At 43.2% G+C, this 18,060-nt stretch overlaps 1 protein-coding gene across 1 annotated transcript in view; it reads left to right on the forward strand.

Annotated features, from left to right (window-relative positions):
* Positions 1–504: 504 nt before the first annotated feature.
* Positions 505–18,060, forward strand: part of PPP1R14D (protein phosphatase 1 regulatory inhibitor subunit 14D) — a 31,191-nt gene continuing 13,635 nt past the window's right edge. The window contains exon 1 of the mRNA XM_075843487.1: positions 505–754. Within this exon, the coding sequence (XP_075699602.1) occupies positions 572–754 (183 nt within the window). The 5' untranslated portion in view covers positions 505–571. The remainder of the gene's footprint in view (positions 755–18,060) is intronic.

An 18,060-nucleotide genomic window follows, 5' to 3' on the forward strand; every position in this document is an offset into this window, starting at 1 on the left:
TGATTCAACTGTTTCCATTGGCTTTAAATGGAGTTGCCTGAGATTAGAAAAAAGGCTTTTTTTTAAGAAACAGCGCCACTGTTGTTCAAAAGTTTATATCTGGTATTGCAGCTTTTCACTTGTTTTAGGAAAAAAATTTTTTTTTTATCTCCGACAACCCCATGTGTTAACATACAAACCAAACAGAACAGCAGGTTGATTTATTTGTTCTTCAATGCTATAAAGAGAAAAAAAAAACATAAAAAGCGCTCAAAACCGGAAACAACTACTGCAGCCGTGTTAATTCCATCTGGACTGAAGGCAACTGAAAGTTGAACGCTACATTATCTCGTGACAAGTCTCTAAGGTAATATGTGAACATTTGATCTCAATCCGCACTGGAATAGTGAAACCAAAGACGCTGGCAGGCACTTTGCTTCCTTGTAACCTGTCCTAGTGTACTTTTGTCACAGTCATTACCTGTCTCCGGCCTGATCACATCAATTCCTATCCTTGCAGAAGACCTGAAGATCCGTTTCATTCTAAAAGAGCTTAGAAATAAGGCCAGCGACGGCCATAAGAAGGGGTGACTATGGCTGCCAGCGACAGCCGTCCAGCTCAGGTCACCTTCCTAGCTGTGGAAAAACAGGATGAAGAGGTGACACCCAAGAAGCTGGGTAAACTAACAGTGAAATATAACCGCAAGGATATACAGCGCAGGATTAAATTGGAGGAGTGGATTGATGCCCAAATTCAGGCGCTCTACCCGAGCCAGGTGCGTCTGCAAATGAATTGTGCAATTCCCGAGACTTTTCGAGAAGTTTATGAAAGCTTATATTACTAATACAATGTTTATTGTGTTTTTATTTGTCACCAGTGTATCACAACTGGTATTGTACATCCTTATCATTTACCGACTTTTAAAATATATTTTTCTCTTTTCTGTAGAAATATAATGCAGAAACATTGTTTTCATTTTTAGCGATTTTTAAATTAAATAGAAAATACGGCGCCAATGTTTTTCTTCATTATTCCATTTTATAAACTTTTGTAATTATATTTAGGCGGGATTCACACGACCGGGTCGTTCCCGAGCCCGAGTGTCGGCCGGTAAAATCGGCCATTTTGCCCGGCCGGTTTGCATAAAGTTATGCATCCGTGCCGGGCCGGGCAGATCCGGACAGTGACATCAGCGGCAGCTCCTGAAGGGGAATCCCCATGTGTTCGGGGATTCCGCTTCAGGAGTTTCGCCTGATGTCACTGCCCAGATATGGACAGAGACATCAAGCGCTCTGTCCAGGAGCGGAATCCCCGAAAACACGGGGATTCCGCTCCTTCAAGGAGCTAAAGTGCGGCTAGCACATAGCAGAGCGGGGAGATACCTCCCCGCTCTGCTATAGTGGCGTCGCTACAGTAGTAGCAGCCGCAGCAGCTGCTGCTACTACTACTAGCGGCGCCATCGAAGGTGTCGCCGGGCCAGGGTGCTTTTAACAAGCAGGGGAAGGGAGCCAGCGCAGCGCTCCCTCCACCTGCTGTACACCCCGGCCCTGCAACACAGTGTACAGCGATGCCATTCGTCAGAATGGCATCAACTCCTCCTCCTCACATGCACTCTGCGCTGTGAGGAGGAGGAGATAGAGCGCAAGCGCCGGGAAACCCGGCCATCACTCGGAACACATTCCGGTGATGGCCGTGTAATACCCGGCCCCATAGACTTCTATGGGAGCCGGGCGGCCGGGTGTCCGGGCAAAGATAGAGCATGTCCTATTTTTTGACGGCCGGATTTTCCGGCCGTCAAAAAATCGGTCGTGTGAATAGCCCCATTAGGGGTCTATTATTCCTAATGCAGCCGGGTGCCGGCCGATTTATGAACGGCCGGCACCCGGCCGGGAAACCCTGCCGTGTGAATGAGGCCTTAGAATTGGTTATTTTCCAAAGGAAACTATTTGTTGTTTTCTATGAAAACATAATATAACACAGGATATCATCATTTTAACGTGTACTTTTTTTTTTTTTTTAAATCATTTTTAATTTATTTTTATATTGTTTTTAGTATCAATAATAGTTTATACATGTGAGACATACAGTCATGTTAAAAAGTAAGGACATCCCATGGAAAGTTTTTTTTCATTCTTTTCATATGTGTGGACATCTCAATACTTGACCTTGATTCAAACAGTGTATAAAGATCAAAATGATGTAATCTAACACAATTTATTTTGGGATAATTTATTAATCAAAAAATTTACAGATGCCATTTTCCTTTTGCAGAATAAAAAATAAATGGTTCTAATATCTGTTATTGCCAACTCCCCCCCCCACTTTGACAGAAACAACCTTCAGAGGGCACTTCTTATAACTATCTACCAGTGTCTCACATTGATTAGGAGAGATTTATTCCATGTCCTTTATAGAGTATGTCTTTTGGTGTGTAAGGCCGGGTTCCAACGTAACATAAACGCTGCGGAAATTCTGCAACGGAATTGTGTGCGGAAATTCCGCAGCATTTACAGTAAATTGGATGAGATTCAGAAAATCTCTTGAATTCAATGGGGATTCAAAACCCGCAACAGAAAGCCAGTGTTGCGACTTTTGCGGCGTATTCGCAGCGATTCCGCCGCAAAATTTACAACTTAGGAAAAAAAATTAATTCATACTTACCCAGAACTCTCTCTTCCTGCAGTCTGGCCTCTTGGGATGATGTTGCATCCCATGTGACCGCTGAAGCCAAACACAGGCTGCAGCGTCACATGGCCTGCAACGTCATCCACGAAGGCTGGACTACACGCAGATAAGTGGGAGGGGGTAAGTGTCACGGCTGTGGCGTATATGGATCCACTAGGCTGCTCCACCGTAGCGGAGAAGCAGTTGGCCAAACAACAGTCAATAACAGTCCCTCGGATATGGGTACCTGGGCAATAATAATAATAATTTTTATTTATATAATGCCAACATATTCCGCCTCACTTTACAGTTCAGAGGGTACATTGTACAGACAATATCGGACACTAAATAGTGAAAAAACTAATTTACAATTCAAACAAGAGGAGTGAGGACCCTGCTCGCAAGAGCTTACAATCTATAAGGAAATAAGGTTGACACAAATTGTAAAAAATGCTTAAAGGGAATGTGTCGCTAGAATTTTTTTATTTTTTTTAAGTTAAACTGTTAATATATAAATGATTACACATTGTTCTAATTTTTTTCATTTTTTCACAAGTCAGGAAATATTATAAATTAGATTTTAATTTATAACATTTCCATGTGCTGGTCACTAGAGGGAGCAATTCCCAAAATTGCAGCATTGGCATGTGGTAAAGCAACCTCATTGCTTTATGCTGCAAAATTGGAGAAGACACACTCGCTCTAGTGAGCTCTCAGAATCCCCCCTCCTTTCTCCTGGCTAGTGCCAGGAGAAAGGAGGGGGTTGAATGTTCAAACCTCCTACACTGTGTGCCGCCATTTTTTGAGCGAATGCACAGTGTAGGAGGATTAGATACAGTGGTAATCACACAGTATAACACGAACATACACACACACCACATACACAAACATAACTTACCTGCTCCTGCCGCCGCCGCCGCTGTCGTTGTCGCCGCCGCTGCTGCCTCCGTTCCTAGTCTGAACATATGGCCGGAAGTAGTCGTCTTACTGTCCGGCCGCGGCTTCCGGTCCACATGAAAATGGTGCCGGATGTCGCTCTGCCGAAGACCTTCCTTTTGGTCTGTGTGGGAGCGGCGCATGCGCCGTTCCCACACAGACGGTGTACGCTATAGTGAATGGAACGTCTCCCGTTCGCATTCTCTATGGGGATGTATGTGCCGTATTCCATCTCTGTATGTGTCGTTAATCGACACATACAGACATTAAAAAAAAAATGGCAGCCCCTTAGAGAAGTAAAAGAAAGAAAAAAGTACAACACAAAAACACGAATAAATAAAATTTATTTTAATGATATACTAAAAGCAATAACATATATATATATATATATATATATATATATATATATATATATATATATGGAAAAAATCGAGCAAAGAAGCAGCACTCAATACTATTGAGTGCTGCTTCTTTGCTCGATTTTTTCCATATACCTTATTGGGAGAACGTCACTCCCTGTTATTTGAAGCTTAGCACCAGCTGTTTTTGTTTTTTTGCACAGTGCTGCTCCTATTATATGTTTGTTTCTATATATATATATATATATATATATATATATATAAATATAAATTGTGACACCTTCCCACACATAAAGCTGCATGAGCCGGTCACCAGCCAGTGTCTGTGTACGACAGACATGAAGTGCATTAGGGTGCAAGGTGTGTGGGGGATACTGCTGAATGAGGGGCCTTATGTCTAATGTAAAGGGGGGCCAGGGAAAGGAGTCAGATTAGGGAATATTATAGGCCTGTCTAGAAAGATGTGTTTTCAGGGCACGTCTAAAGCCTCATGCACACGACAGTAGTGGTATGCACGGCCGTAATTTGCGGCTCGGACGGTTGCAGAGTGTCACCCGCGAACCGCCCGCAAATCCTGGGCCGTGCACATGGCTGTATGCATTAATTTCTATGAGCCTGGACCGCAAAACATGGCCGTAATCAGACATGTCCGTTCTTTTTGTGGTCCAGGCTCCTGGGCCATGCACGGACCGTGGAAACCACGGTCGTGTGCATGGGCCCATTGAAATGAATGGGGCCGCAATTCACCCGCAGGGCCACAAAAATACGTTCGTGTGCATGGGGCCTAAAACTGTGGAAGTTGGGGATTAATCTGATTGTCTGGGGTAGCGCATTCTAGACGACTGGTGCAGCACGAGAAAAATCTTGGTGACGGGTTTGGGAGATTCGGATTATGGCGGATTGATCTGAGGTTGTTGGTAGAACGTAGAGCCCGAGTAGGGTGGTAGACAGAAATGAGGGAGGAGATGTAAGGAGGTGCAGCACAGTGTAGAGATTTGTGGGTGAGAGTAATATGTTTGAATTTAATTCTGGAGAGTATGGGCAACCAGTGCAGTGACTGGCACAGGGTAGAGGCGTTGGTGTTGCGGTTGGTCAGAAAGATGAGCCTGGCTGCTGCATTAAGTATAGATTGAAGAGGGGAGAATTTAGTGAATGGAAGACCGATTAGTAATGAGTTACAGTAATCAAGATGCGAGTGAATCAGAGCGACAGAGTTTTGGCTGTTTCCACAGTAAGAAAAGGGCGGATTGTGGAGATGTTTTAAGATGAAAGTGTCAGGAGCGTGAAAGTGATTGTATGTGAGAAGTAAAGGAAAGATCTGATTCAAAAATAACCCAGAGACAGCGGGCGTGCTGCTTAGGAGTGATGATAGTGCCACACACTGAGATGGAGACATCCGGTTTAGGTAGGTTAGTAGATGGTGGGAACACAAGGAGCTCAGTTTTAGAAAGATTCAGTTTTAGATAGAGAGAGAACATGATGTTAGAGACAGCGGACAGACAATCACTGGTGTTCTGTATTAGAGCAGGGGTGATTTCATGGGAAGAGGCATATAATTGGGTGTCATCAGCGTAGAGATTGCTAACAGATATATGAAAGCAGGGCCGCCATCAGGGGGGTATTACTGGTACTCCCGTCAGGGGCCCGGCCACATGGATGAAGAAAAGGGGCCCGCCGGGCTGCCGTTACCCCCCCCCCCTCGGACTGTTGCCCCCCCATCGCAACGCTCGCGCCCCGCCCCTGCTAACGCCGGCGGCACCCCCCTAGCAACGCCCGCGGCACCCCCTGCATACCTGTTGTAGCTTCAGTGGAAGGGGAAGATGCAGCATGTGCTGAAGCTCCGTGTGGAGATCCCGCCCCCCAGCCAGCTCCTCTACACTGCCGACCGGACCTGCAGGCTGGTGAGTATGTTCCCCCTATCCTTCCTGCTTCCCATCCCCCTGACCCCATTTGTAGTATGTATAAAGTTGATTAAAATGTTTTTTGGTATTTTTTCGTTTTCCTAGCGCTTTTTTTGCCGTGAATTTCGTAATCGCGGCAAAAATGGCGCAGTTTTGCCGCGATTATATAAAAATCGCGGCAAAACCACGTGATTTGTGCCGCAATTACGAAACTTGCATAAAAAAAAGGATATAAGACATGAAAAGTGCTGTTAGGCTATATTCTCACAGTGCAGTCAAATCACGTTTTTGCCACGATTTTGCAAAAATTGTGGCAAAAAAATGGGATTTCACCGCACTGTGTAACTAGACTAAGGCCTTATTCAGACGGCCGCGTTCGGTCCGTGACATACGGAGCGTGTATCGGCCGTATTTCCCAGGCTGACCACAATTCATGGAGCTGGACTCCTAGCATCATAGTTATCAGTGTTGCTGGGAGTCCCTGCCTCTCCGCGGGAATACTGTCCCATACGGTAATGATGCTTTCACTACGGGACCGGGGACAGTATTCCGACGGGAAGGGAGGGGCTATGATCATAGATAACTGTGATGCTAGAAACCCGGCTCCCTGAACTGTGGTCGGTCCGGGAAATATGGCCGATACACAGTCCTTATATCAGAGACCGAACATGGACGTCTGAATAAGGCCACTTACTTGCCTCCTATTTTTGTTACGGATTGCGCACTGAAAATTCACTACAAATTACAATATAAGGCCTTATTCACACGAACGTGTTATACGTCCGTGCTACTAGCGTGATTTTCACGGGCGTCGCACAGACTTATGTTAGTGAATGGGGCCGTTCAGACTGTCAGTGAATTTCACGCCGCGTATGTGCGCTGTGTAAAACTCACGACATGTCCTATACTTTGCCCGTGTTTCACGCAGCACGCACCCATTGAAGTCATTGGGTGTGTGCAAATCGCGCACGGCACACGGAAGCACTTCCGGGTGACACGCGTGATTCACGCTACAGCTGGTAAAGAAGTGAAGGGAAACCTAAAAGCCCCTCCTTCTTTACTGTGTTGTAACATCAAAACAGAGTGTCAAAATGATGCCGGCTGCGCGAAAATCACGCAGCCACGCACCATATGCTGACGCCACACCGAACTTTTGCTCGTGCGCGTGCAAAACGGACAAGTTCGTGTGAATAAGGCCTAAGGCGATATTCAGACCAACGTGTGTGAAATCAGACGTGAAGAACGGCCGATTTGCAGCCGTGCGGGACCCGTTTTCACAGACTTGAGTCTATTCAGGGATCCGTGAAAACGCACAAAAATAGGACATGTCTTATTTTTTTACAGGCCCTTCACACGATCCGTTAGAACAACGACCATGTGAATAACCCCATAGAAATACCTGCAGCCGTGTGACGGCCATTAAAAAAAACGTCCTTCACACGGACGATTAACACGTTAGTCTGAATAAGCCCCAACTCATGTGAATGGGGTTTGTCAAAACCTCATGCACGTGCAGCATTTCACCCCACAAATAATTTTTTTTCAGCTTCCCAGTACATTATGCGGCACAATAAATGGTGCCATGAAAAACTACAACTTGCACCGCAAAAAACAAGCCCTCAAGTAAAAAAAATGATAGCTTTTGGAAGGTGGAGAGGAAAAAACAAAAGTTAAAATCCAAAAAATGGCTGAGAAGGGAAGGGGTTAAATAAGCTGCATGCCTATTAGGGTATGTTCACACAATTAGCAAAAACAGTCTGAAAATACGGAGATATTCAAGGGAAAACCGCTCCTGATTTTCAGAAGTTTTTTAAGCAAACTCGTGTTTTTCACTGTGTTTTTTACGGTCGTTTTTGGAGCTGTTTTTCTATAGAGTCAATGAAAAAAGGCTCCAGAAACGTCTGAAGAAATGACCTGCACTTCTTTTTCGCGGCCGTTGTAAAAAGAACGGCCCATCGGAACATAACGCCGTTTTTTTCTCATTGAAATCACTGGGCAGATGTTTGGAGGCGTTCTATTATGATATTTCAGACGTTTACGGCAAGAAAAACGGCAGAAAATAAGCTGTGTGAACATAACCTAATGTTGCAGAATTGTAACGTATTTCATCCTTTACAATGAAAAGGGTTAATTTGCTGTAAATCCCCAGCAAATTCGGTAACGCACACATTGAGGAATTTGGTGCACAAAATCCGTATCAAAACCGCAGGTAATTCTGCAGGTAAAATCTGCACCTAATAGTGCGTTTTTTTATACGTTTTTAGCTGCGGTTTTTACTTTTTGATGCGGAAATAGGTGAAGGTTTTATGCTGCAGATTTTTTTATTATATTTTAAACTAGTCAGAAACAATTCGCAAGCGGAAACGCAAGATAAAGTGACATGTAGCATATTTTCAAATACGCAGGTCAGTTTTTGTGCAGAAAATGCGACATGTAAATGAGATTTCTTGATCTCATTTACTTTGCTGGTTCTGTATTACACTGCAGATTTGCCGCACGAAAATACCCACAACAAATTCGCTTCTTTCTTTTCTCTCACGGGAAAAAAACGCCTTCGCCTCCCGTTGAAATCAATAGGAGGCGATTTCGGATGTTTGTTGCCACGGTTTCCGCTGAAATAAATGTGGCAAAAAACTCTGTGTGAACAGGGCCTTATTCTCGTGCGGATCTGCTACACGCTTGTAGCATCTGTGCCAGGAATCAAAGGGGAAGCCTCCGATTTTTGCTGTGGAAAAACACATTGAACTTTAATGGCAACGTAAGAGCGGAGCATTAGTGCTCCTTACTTCCTCACAAGCGCTTCCCCCTTTTTGCTTCCCCCTTCACATCGTGTTGTTGCCCTAAGTTTATCGTGTAGTCAGGAAATCTCCTACCTTACAGTATAAACAACGTAGACGATAATTCACAGGGCTCCATTATGTCCTTTAAGCCTCCGTCGGGCTGGTAGACGTCGGTTTACCTTATTTTTGAAGGATGAAATGGCGTAGTAGACTTTGTTATTCCGGAGTCCCCAGGCAGCATCACGAGTGCTCTACCCGTGGACTTTATCCCTGGGAAAGCTTCTGACATCACTGTCCATATATGTAAAGTGACATCAGAGGATTCTCTAGGGCCGGAATCCCTAGCCAGAGCATTGTCAACGCTCCGGCCGTGTACTCAGGCTTTGAAAAGCTTCGGACGTCACTTTACGTATATGGACATCAGGAACAGCGCCAGACTCCCTGGGCAGAGCGCTAGTAGAAGGCTCCAGCTCTGTTCATGGGCAGTGACTTCAGGAGTTTCCCCTGGGCCATTCCCCAGGCGACGTATCCCACTGTATGCCATACAGTCGGATACGTTTTAGCTAAATAGATCAAAATCCGGAGCATCAACCGGTCACTGCCGGCTCCATGGTCTCCTTCACTGTAATTGACATCGGCACCAAAATCAGTTAATGCGTATAACGTACAAACGTGAGCGCCACAATTTCCGTTGCCCACCCCCGGTAATGGAGGGGGGGCCCCAGACATCTTGGCTGTATGGGGCCCAGAAATTCCTGATGGCGGCCCTGTATGAAAGACCCTTGGTAGCTGGCAGGCTGAATCTATGAACTAACAAACAAATGGCAAAAGGCAAAATAGCCTTATTTCCCAGCTACCATTAAAAATATTTGTCATTTTTATTGTGCTGTATATAGCAAACAGACCAACAGACAAAACAAACATAAAGGGTTAAAATTTGCTATGCATGGAGCGGTCCAGCAGACTTAAAGAGGCTCTGTCACCAGATTTTGCAACCCCTATCTGCTATTGCAGCAGATCGGCGCTGCAATGTAGATTACAGTAACGTTTTTATTTTTAAAAAACGAGCATTTTTGGCCAAGTTATGACCATTTTTGTAGTTATGCAAATGAGGCTTGCAAAAGTCCAAGTGGGTGTGTTTAAAAGTAAAAGTCCAAGTGGGCGTGTATTATGTGCGTACATCGGGGCGTTTTTAATACTTTTACTAGCTGGGCGCTCTGAAGAGAAGTATCATCCACTTCTCTTCAGAACGCCCAGCTTCTGACAGTGCAGATCTGTGACGTCACTCACAGGTCCTGCATCGTGTCGGCCACATCGGCACCAGAGGCTTCAGTTGATTCTGCAGCAGCATCGGCGTTAGCAGGTAATTCGATGTAGCTACTTACCTGCAAACGCTGTGTAGAGAGAAAAGAGGAGCGGACCTAGGACTGATCCCTGAGGAACCCCGATAGCAAGGGGAAGAGGAGAAGAAGTAGAGCCAGTAAATGACACACTGAGAGAGCGGTCAGAGAGATAGGAAGAAAAAAAAGAGAGCAGCGTCCTTGAGGCCAATAGAGTGGAGCATGTTAAGTAGGAGTTGGAGGTCTACAGTGTCAAAGGCTGCAGATAGATCCAGAAGCACCAATTTAGCCGTCTAGAGATCGTTTGAGACTTTAGTAAGGGCAGTTTCTGTGGAGTATAGAGTGCGGAAACCAGATTGTAAGGGATCAAGAATTGAGTTTGCAAATTCGAATTTTAAATGTGATGCATTGTATCCACATTGATTTCATGACTTGTTAGGGTATGTGCACACGATATCGACAATTATGGCTGAAATTATGGAGCTGTTTTCAGGAGAAAACAGCTCCTGCATTTCAGACGTAATTGCTCGTACTCATTTTGCGAGGCGTCAATTACGGCCGTAATTTGGAGCTGTTCTTCATTGAAGTCAATGAAAAACGGCTAGAAGTGTCCTGCACTTCTTTGACGACACTGTTATTTTACGCGTCGTCTTTTGACAGCGACGCGTAAAATGACAGGTCGTCGGCACAGTACGTTGGCAAACCCATTGAAATGAATGGGCAGATGTTTGCCGACGTATTTGAGCCGTGTTTTCAGGCGTAATTCGAGGCGTAAGACGCCTCGTTTACGCCTGAAAATAGGTCATGTGAACGCAACCTTAACCCCTTCCCGACATTTGACGTAAATGTACGTCATGGAAAGCATTGACTTCCTGCAAAATGCCGTACATTTACGTCAAATGTTTGGCACCGGCTCAGAAGCTGAGTCGGTGCCATCATCGTCTGATCTCCGCTGTATCTTACAGCTGACATCCGACTGTAACGGCGGGGACCGAAACTAGCTTCGATCCCCGCCATTAACCCCTTAAGTGCAGCGCTCAAACGCGATCGCTGCACTTAAGGTGTTTGCAGCTCATCGGAGCCCCAGAAATGAAATTGCCGGGGTTCCGGTGGCTGCAATGGCAACCGGAGGCCTATTACTGGCCTCCCGGTCTGCCTAGCACCGAAGCCGGTCAAGATCCGCCCGGCGGCGGAGCCTGATCGGCTTCCGTAGCTGCCGGCAAGATGGCGCCGAGTCAGGAGCTGATCCGGCGTCATCAGCGGTGGAAGTCAGTTGTACTGTACAGCTGACATCCACCTGTAATGGCAGGAACCGGAGCTAGCGCCGATCCCTGCCATTAACCCCTTCGATGCAGCAATCGAAAGCGATTGCTGCATCGTAGCGGTTACTAGCAGATCGCCAGCCCTGAGAGGCAAATCGGGACTGGCGACTGCTGTTATGGCAACAGGAGACACAATGGTCTCCTGCTCTGCCATTACAGAAGCCGATTTAGGCCCCGCCGGGAGGCGAAGCCTAATCGGCTTGCTGTCAGTGAATGACTGACAGATCTAATACATTGCACTACATAGGTAGTGCAATGTATTAGAAAAAAAAAATCTGACCGTTGGACCTTCAAGTCCCCTAGTGTGAGAAGTGTAAAAAAAGTATAAAAAAGTGTAAAAAAAAGTGCAAAAAATAAAAGTTTGAAAACAATAAAAGTTTCAAGTAATCAAATAAAACACAATCCCCCTTTTACTCTTATCAAGTCCTTTATTATTGAAAAATAATAATAAACCATATGTATTTGGTATCGCCACGACCGTAACGACCTGAGGTACCAAAATATTATATTATTTATTGCTCGCGGTGAACAGCGTAAAAAAAACCGTAAAAAACTTTACCAGAGTTTCTGTTTTTTGGTCACTTTGCCCTACAAATATTAGAATAAAAAGTGATCAAAAAGTCGCACGTATCCAAAAATGGTACCTATAAAAACTATAGCTTGTCCCGCAAAAAACAAGCCCTCATACAGCTCCGTCGACAAAAAAATTAAAAAGTTATGGTTCTCACAACTTGGCGACAGAAAAAATACATTCTTTTTACAAAAGTAATTTTATTGTGCAAAAAGTTGTAAAACATAAAAAAGTGCTATAAATTTGGTATCGCCGGAATCGTACTGACCCACAGAATAAAGTTAACATGTAATTTATAACGCATGGTGAACGCTGTATAAAAAAAACGAAAAAAGCTGTGCCAGAATTGCGTGTTTTTGTTTACCTGGCATCCCAAAAAATAGGATAAAAGGTGATCAAAAAGTCACATGTACCCCAAAATGGTACCAATAATAACTACAGCTCGTCCCACAACAAACCAGCCCTCATACCGCTACGTCTATGAAAAATAAAATTAGTTATGGCTCCAATAAGTCAGGAAATAAAAAAATATGCAGTTGTGCCCGAGGGGAACATTTCTTCTGTTTCAAGAGGCGATTTATCAAGGACCTAAAATTAGGGAACCAGGAAGGGGAGAGCCCAAACATATCCGCTGGAAGCGACGGTGCCCGTATTATACCAGGACAACACTTTCCCAGCAAAATTCCCCAAACTACAAAAGGTGCGGAGTGTGGACCAAAAGGGGGATAAGAAATGACACCATTTATCAGTGCGACACTGGCCTGTGCGGAAAGGATTGCTTCACAGCGTAACACACATCTATGGATTATTTTATTTTTTTTATACCACCTGACTATGCCCCTTATATACTCCGCCCCGCTTACATGTACCCCCACATTATAAAACACCAGCAATACTCAAACAAATATAGTACCAAGCAAAATCCGCTCTCCAAAAGCCAAATGGTGCTCCCTCGGCTCTGAACCCTACAGCGTCCCCAAACAGCAGTTTCCTTCAACATATATGGCATTGTCATACCCGGGAGAACCCTTTTAACAATTTTTGGGGTGTGTGTCTCCAGTGTCATAAGCTTGGCATGACATATTTGCCACTGAATGGCATATCTAGGGAAAAATATAAATGTTTAATTTGCACCATCCGCAGCGCATTCATTTATGGAAAAGACCTGTGGGGTGAAAATGCTCACTACACCCCTTAATAAATGCCTTGAGGGGTGCAGTTTCCATAGTGGGGGTCACTTATCAGGGGTTTCTTTTTATTATTTCACATCTGAGCCTCTGCAGTTGTGAACCAATACTTTGTAAATCGCCAAATTAGGCCTCCACTCCGCATGGTACTCTTCACTCCTGAGCCCTGTCATATGTCCAGGCAAAAGATTAGGGCCACATGTAGGGTGTTTCTAAAACCGGGAAACACCGCATAATAATTAGAGAGCTGTCTTGTTATGGTGGCACAAGCCGGGCACCACATATTGGCATATCTATGGAAAAAAATCCCATTTTCACTCTGCAACATCGAGTGAACACTAATTTCTACAAAACACCTGCAGGGTTAAAATGCTTACTACACCCCTTGGTAAATGCATTGAGGGGTGTAGTTTCCAAAATGGGGTCACTTCTGGGGGGTTTCCACTGTTTTGGGCCCACAGGCGCCCAGAAACAAATCCAGCAACATCTGCACTCCAAATGGCGGTCCTTCCCTTCTGAGCCCTGTCGTTTGCCCAAACAGCAGTTTATGACCACATATGGGGTATTGCCGTACTCGGGAGAAATTGCTTTACAAATGTTGGGTTCTTTTTTTCCTTTATTTGTTGAGAAAATGAAAAAATTTGCGCTAAAGCTACGTCTTATTGAAGAAAAAGGACTGTTTTTATTTTCACTGCCTAATTCTAATAAATTCTATGAAACATCTGTGGGGTCAAAATGCTCACTACACCCCTAGATGAATTCCTCAAGAGGTGAAGTTTCCTAAATGGAGTCCCTTTTTGGGCGTTTTCATTGTTTTGTCCCCTCAGGGGCTTTGCAAATGTGACCTGGCCTCCGCAAATCATTCCTGCTAAATGTGATCTCAAAAAGCCAAATAGTGCTCTTTCCTTTCTAAGCCCTGCCATGTGTCCAAACAGCCATTTATTACCACATGTGGGGTATTGTTTTACTCGGGAGAAATTGCTTTACAAATTTTGTGGTGCTTTTTCTCCATCAGTCCTTGTGGAAATTATAAAAAATTAGCTAAACCTACATTTTCTTTGAAAAAATTTAGATTGTCGTTTTCAGGGCCTACTTCCAATAATTTATGCAAAAAACCTGTTGCGTCAAAACGCTCACTATACCCCTAGATAATTTCCTCAAGGGGTATAGTTTCCAAAATGGGGTCACTTGTTGGGGGTTTCCACTGTTTTGTCACCTCAGGGGCTTTGTAAATGTGACATGGCCTCCGCAAACCATTCCTGCTAAATGTGAACTCCAAAAGCCAAATAGCGCTCTTTCCCTTCTCAGCCACGCCGTGTCTCCAAACAACCGTTTATTACCACATGTGAGGTATTGTTTTACTCAGGAGAAATTGCTTTACAAATTTTGCGGTGCTTTTTCTCCTTTAGTCCTTGTGGAAATGAGAAAAAAAATCGCTAAACCTACATTTTCTTTGAAGAAATGTTGATTTTAATTTTCACGGCCTACTTCCAATAATTTCTGTAAAAAACCTGTGCGGTCAAAATGCTCACTACACCCGTAGATAATTTCCTTGAGGTGTCTAGTTTCCCAGATGGGGTCACTTTTGGGGGATTTTTACTGTTTTGTCACAGCAAGAGCCCTTCAAACCTGACATGGTGCCTAAAATATATTCTAACAAAAATAAGGCCCCAAAATCCACTAGGTTCTCCTTTGCTTCTGAGGCCGGTGCTTCATTCCAGTAGCACGCTACGGCCACATGTGGGATATTTCCTAAAACTGCAGAAACTGGGCAACAAATATTGAGTTGCATTTCTCTGGTAAAACCTTCTGTGTTATAAAAAAAATTGTATTAAAAATTTATTTCTGCAGAAAAATATGAAATTTGTAAATTTCACCTCTACTTTGCTTTAATTCCTGTGAAATGTGTAAAGGGTTAAGACATTTTCTAAATGCTGTTTTGAATACTTTGAGGGGTGAAGTTTTTAAAATGGGGTGACTTTCTGGGGTTTTCTAATATATAAGGCCCTGAAAACCACTTCACAACTGAACTGGCCCCTGTAAAAATAGCCTTTTGAAATTTTCTTGAAAATGTGAGAAATTGCTGCTAAAGTTCTAAGCCTTGTGAGGTCATAGAAAAATAAAAGGATGTTTAAAAAACAATGCCAATCTAAAGTAGACATATGGGTGATGTTAATTAGCAACAATTTTGTGTGGTATAACTGCCTGTCTTACAAGCAGATACATTTAAATTGAGAAAAATGCAAATTTTTGCAATTTTTCGCTAATTTTTGGTGTTTTTCACAATTAAATACTGAACATATCGAGCAAATTTTGCCAGTAACATAAAGTCCAATGTGTCACGAGAAAACAATCTCAGAATCGCTTGGATAGGTGAAAGCATTCCGGAGTTATTACCACATAAAGTGACACATGTCAGATTTGAAAAATGAGGCTCTGTCAGGAAGGTCAAAAGTGGCTAAAGAGGGAAGGGGTTAATGTTGTTGATGTTTGTGTGTTCTCTAAAAGATGTCGACACTGCCATGACTTTCTTCAACGATTTTGAAATGTATGTATATGATATGACATCAAATTCTTAATAAAGAAATATTTTAAAGAAGAATTGAGTTAGCAGCAAGATAGCGGATAAGGCGAGAGTAAACTAAGCGTTCCAGGAGTTTGGAGATGAAGGAGAGATTAGAGACAGGTCGGTAGTTGGATGGGTCAAGAGTGTTTTTTTTTTTTCAGTAATGGATTTATAACGGCATGTTTAAAAGAGGAGGGAAAGATTCCAGAAAAAAAGGGAGAGGTTAAAATTTTTAGTTAGGTGACTAGTAAGAGCCGGGGAGAGGGACTGGAGGAGGTGTGAGGGGATAGGGTCACTAGGGCAGGTAGTAGGATGAGAAGAAGAAAGAAGCCTAGAAACGTATTATTATTGGGTCAAATGCTGAAAGCGAAGAAGAGGGAGTGCGGGATAGGGGTTGCAAAATCTGGTGACAGAGCCTCTTTAAGTTCATTCAGCTGTTAATCAAATAAACTAGACACATGAGGTGCAAAAGCTCTGCAGAGATAAACAAACAAACTAGCTGGTCTGGATGATCATAAAAGTTAATGAGGATCAAACAGTTTGTCAAAAGTTACAGAGATAACACTTCACCATATAGGGAAACAGGAAAGCAGAGTTATGTACCATAAAATAAAGCTTTCAGCGTTGGAAATATTCAGAAATGGGTAGAACATCAGACAGGTACTCGGAGTAGCAGACACGTGGTGAAGCAGGCACAGATGATGCTTGGCATAGCAGATGACACTGGATCTGGCAGATGGCAACAGACATGGCAAATGAGGCACACACGACTCACACAATAGGATTAGGCTCAGCAACAAACACAGCAACAGGATATGGGAAGCAGAATACGGGAACACTGGAAACAGGATACAACTAAGGGACCGTTTGCATAGACGATCACAGGAATACAAACAATGCTCAGGCAAGGAGAGGAAGGGCAGGAATAGCGCTGCTTGCAGCACTATCCTTCCCGTCAAAGCAACGGACACCACAACATACCCCATTAAAAGACGATGGGTTCCTTTAGGAAACAGTGGTATCTGTCATATGACAGATCTGGCATGGCATCTTGGTTTCTGTTATAAACAGAGCCTTATTTATTATTTCCTACTCTATAAGCACTTGGGCCAAGGAAACAAATTTGACAATTATGCATTAAATAATTAAACACTACCCATTTACAGTCCGTTTCCTTAATAAACCCTGGGTACAGTGGTCCAGACATTCCACTCACATTTCATACTCCAGGGGAATGTCACTTCTCATACATAAGAGTTTGAGATGGGAGGTGACATGGGTTTCTATCGACACTGATGGGCGATATATATTTGTGCACGCATACATTAATTGTTCACTATCTGTCATACTGGGTTTGTACATACCCCCAGCATCAGGCATGTCTATACTACATCAAGCTGCAATCTTTTCCGTTCAATTCCCTCATACTCGCGTGGTGTCTATGGGAGACTGCAACATGGTACTAGACCCAGGGATGGATAGATCACAGACAGCGCAGACTGTGAATGCTACCCCTTCAGAACCTACTGCCTTAACCCCTTAATGACCAGGCCATTTTGCACGTTAATGACCAAGGATTATTTTTTGTTTCTTCACGGTTGCATTCCAAGAGTCGTAACTTTTTTTTTTATTCCGTCGACATAGCCTTATAAGGGCTTGTTTCTTGCGGGACGAGTTGTATTTTGTAATTGTACCATTTTTAGATGCTTATAATATATTGATTAACTTTTATTAACTTTATTTTAGGAGAGAATTGAAAATAAGCAGCTATTCCAGCATTGATTTTCACGTTATAAATTTACGCCGTTTACTATGCAGCGTAAATAACATGTTAACTTTATTCTATGGGTCGGCACGTTTACAGGGATACCAAATATGTAAAGGTTTTATATGCTTTCCTACGTTTGCACAATAAAAACCCTTTTAGAAAAAAATTAATTGTTTTTGCATCGCCGCATTCCAAAAGCCGTCATTTTTTTTTTGCCGTCGATGTGGCCGTATGTGTGCTTGATTTTTGCGGGCCAATGTGTCGTTTTCTTTAGTGCTATTTTGGGGTACATAGGACTTATAGATTAACTTTTATTTTATTTTTTATGGGGGGAATGGGAGAAAAGAGAGAATTTTGCCGTTGTTTTTTGCGTTTTTTTTGGACACCGTTCATCCGGCGGTTTAATTAATGTGTTCATTTTATTGGTCAAGTTGTTACGATCGCGGGGATACCATATATGTGTATGTGTGATTTGTTTTGACACTTTTACTAAATAAAACCACTTTTTGGGCAAAAAAAAGTAGTTTTATTTAATTTTGACTGTAATTATTATTTTTATTTTTTTCACAAACTCTATTTAACCCCTTAGTGACCAGCCCATTTTAGGCCCTAATGACCAAGCTATTTTATTCGTTTTTCTATAGTCGCATTCAAAGAGCTATAAAATTTTTATTTTTTCGTCTACAT

Source organism: Rhinoderma darwinii, chromosome 12, assembly GCF_050947455.1.
Source record: "Rhinoderma darwinii isolate aRhiDar2 chromosome 12, aRhiDar2.hap1, whole genome shotgun sequence".
Classification (NCBI taxonomy): domain Eukaryota; kingdom Metazoa; phylum Chordata; class Amphibia; order Anura; family Rhinodermatidae; genus Rhinoderma; species Rhinoderma darwinii.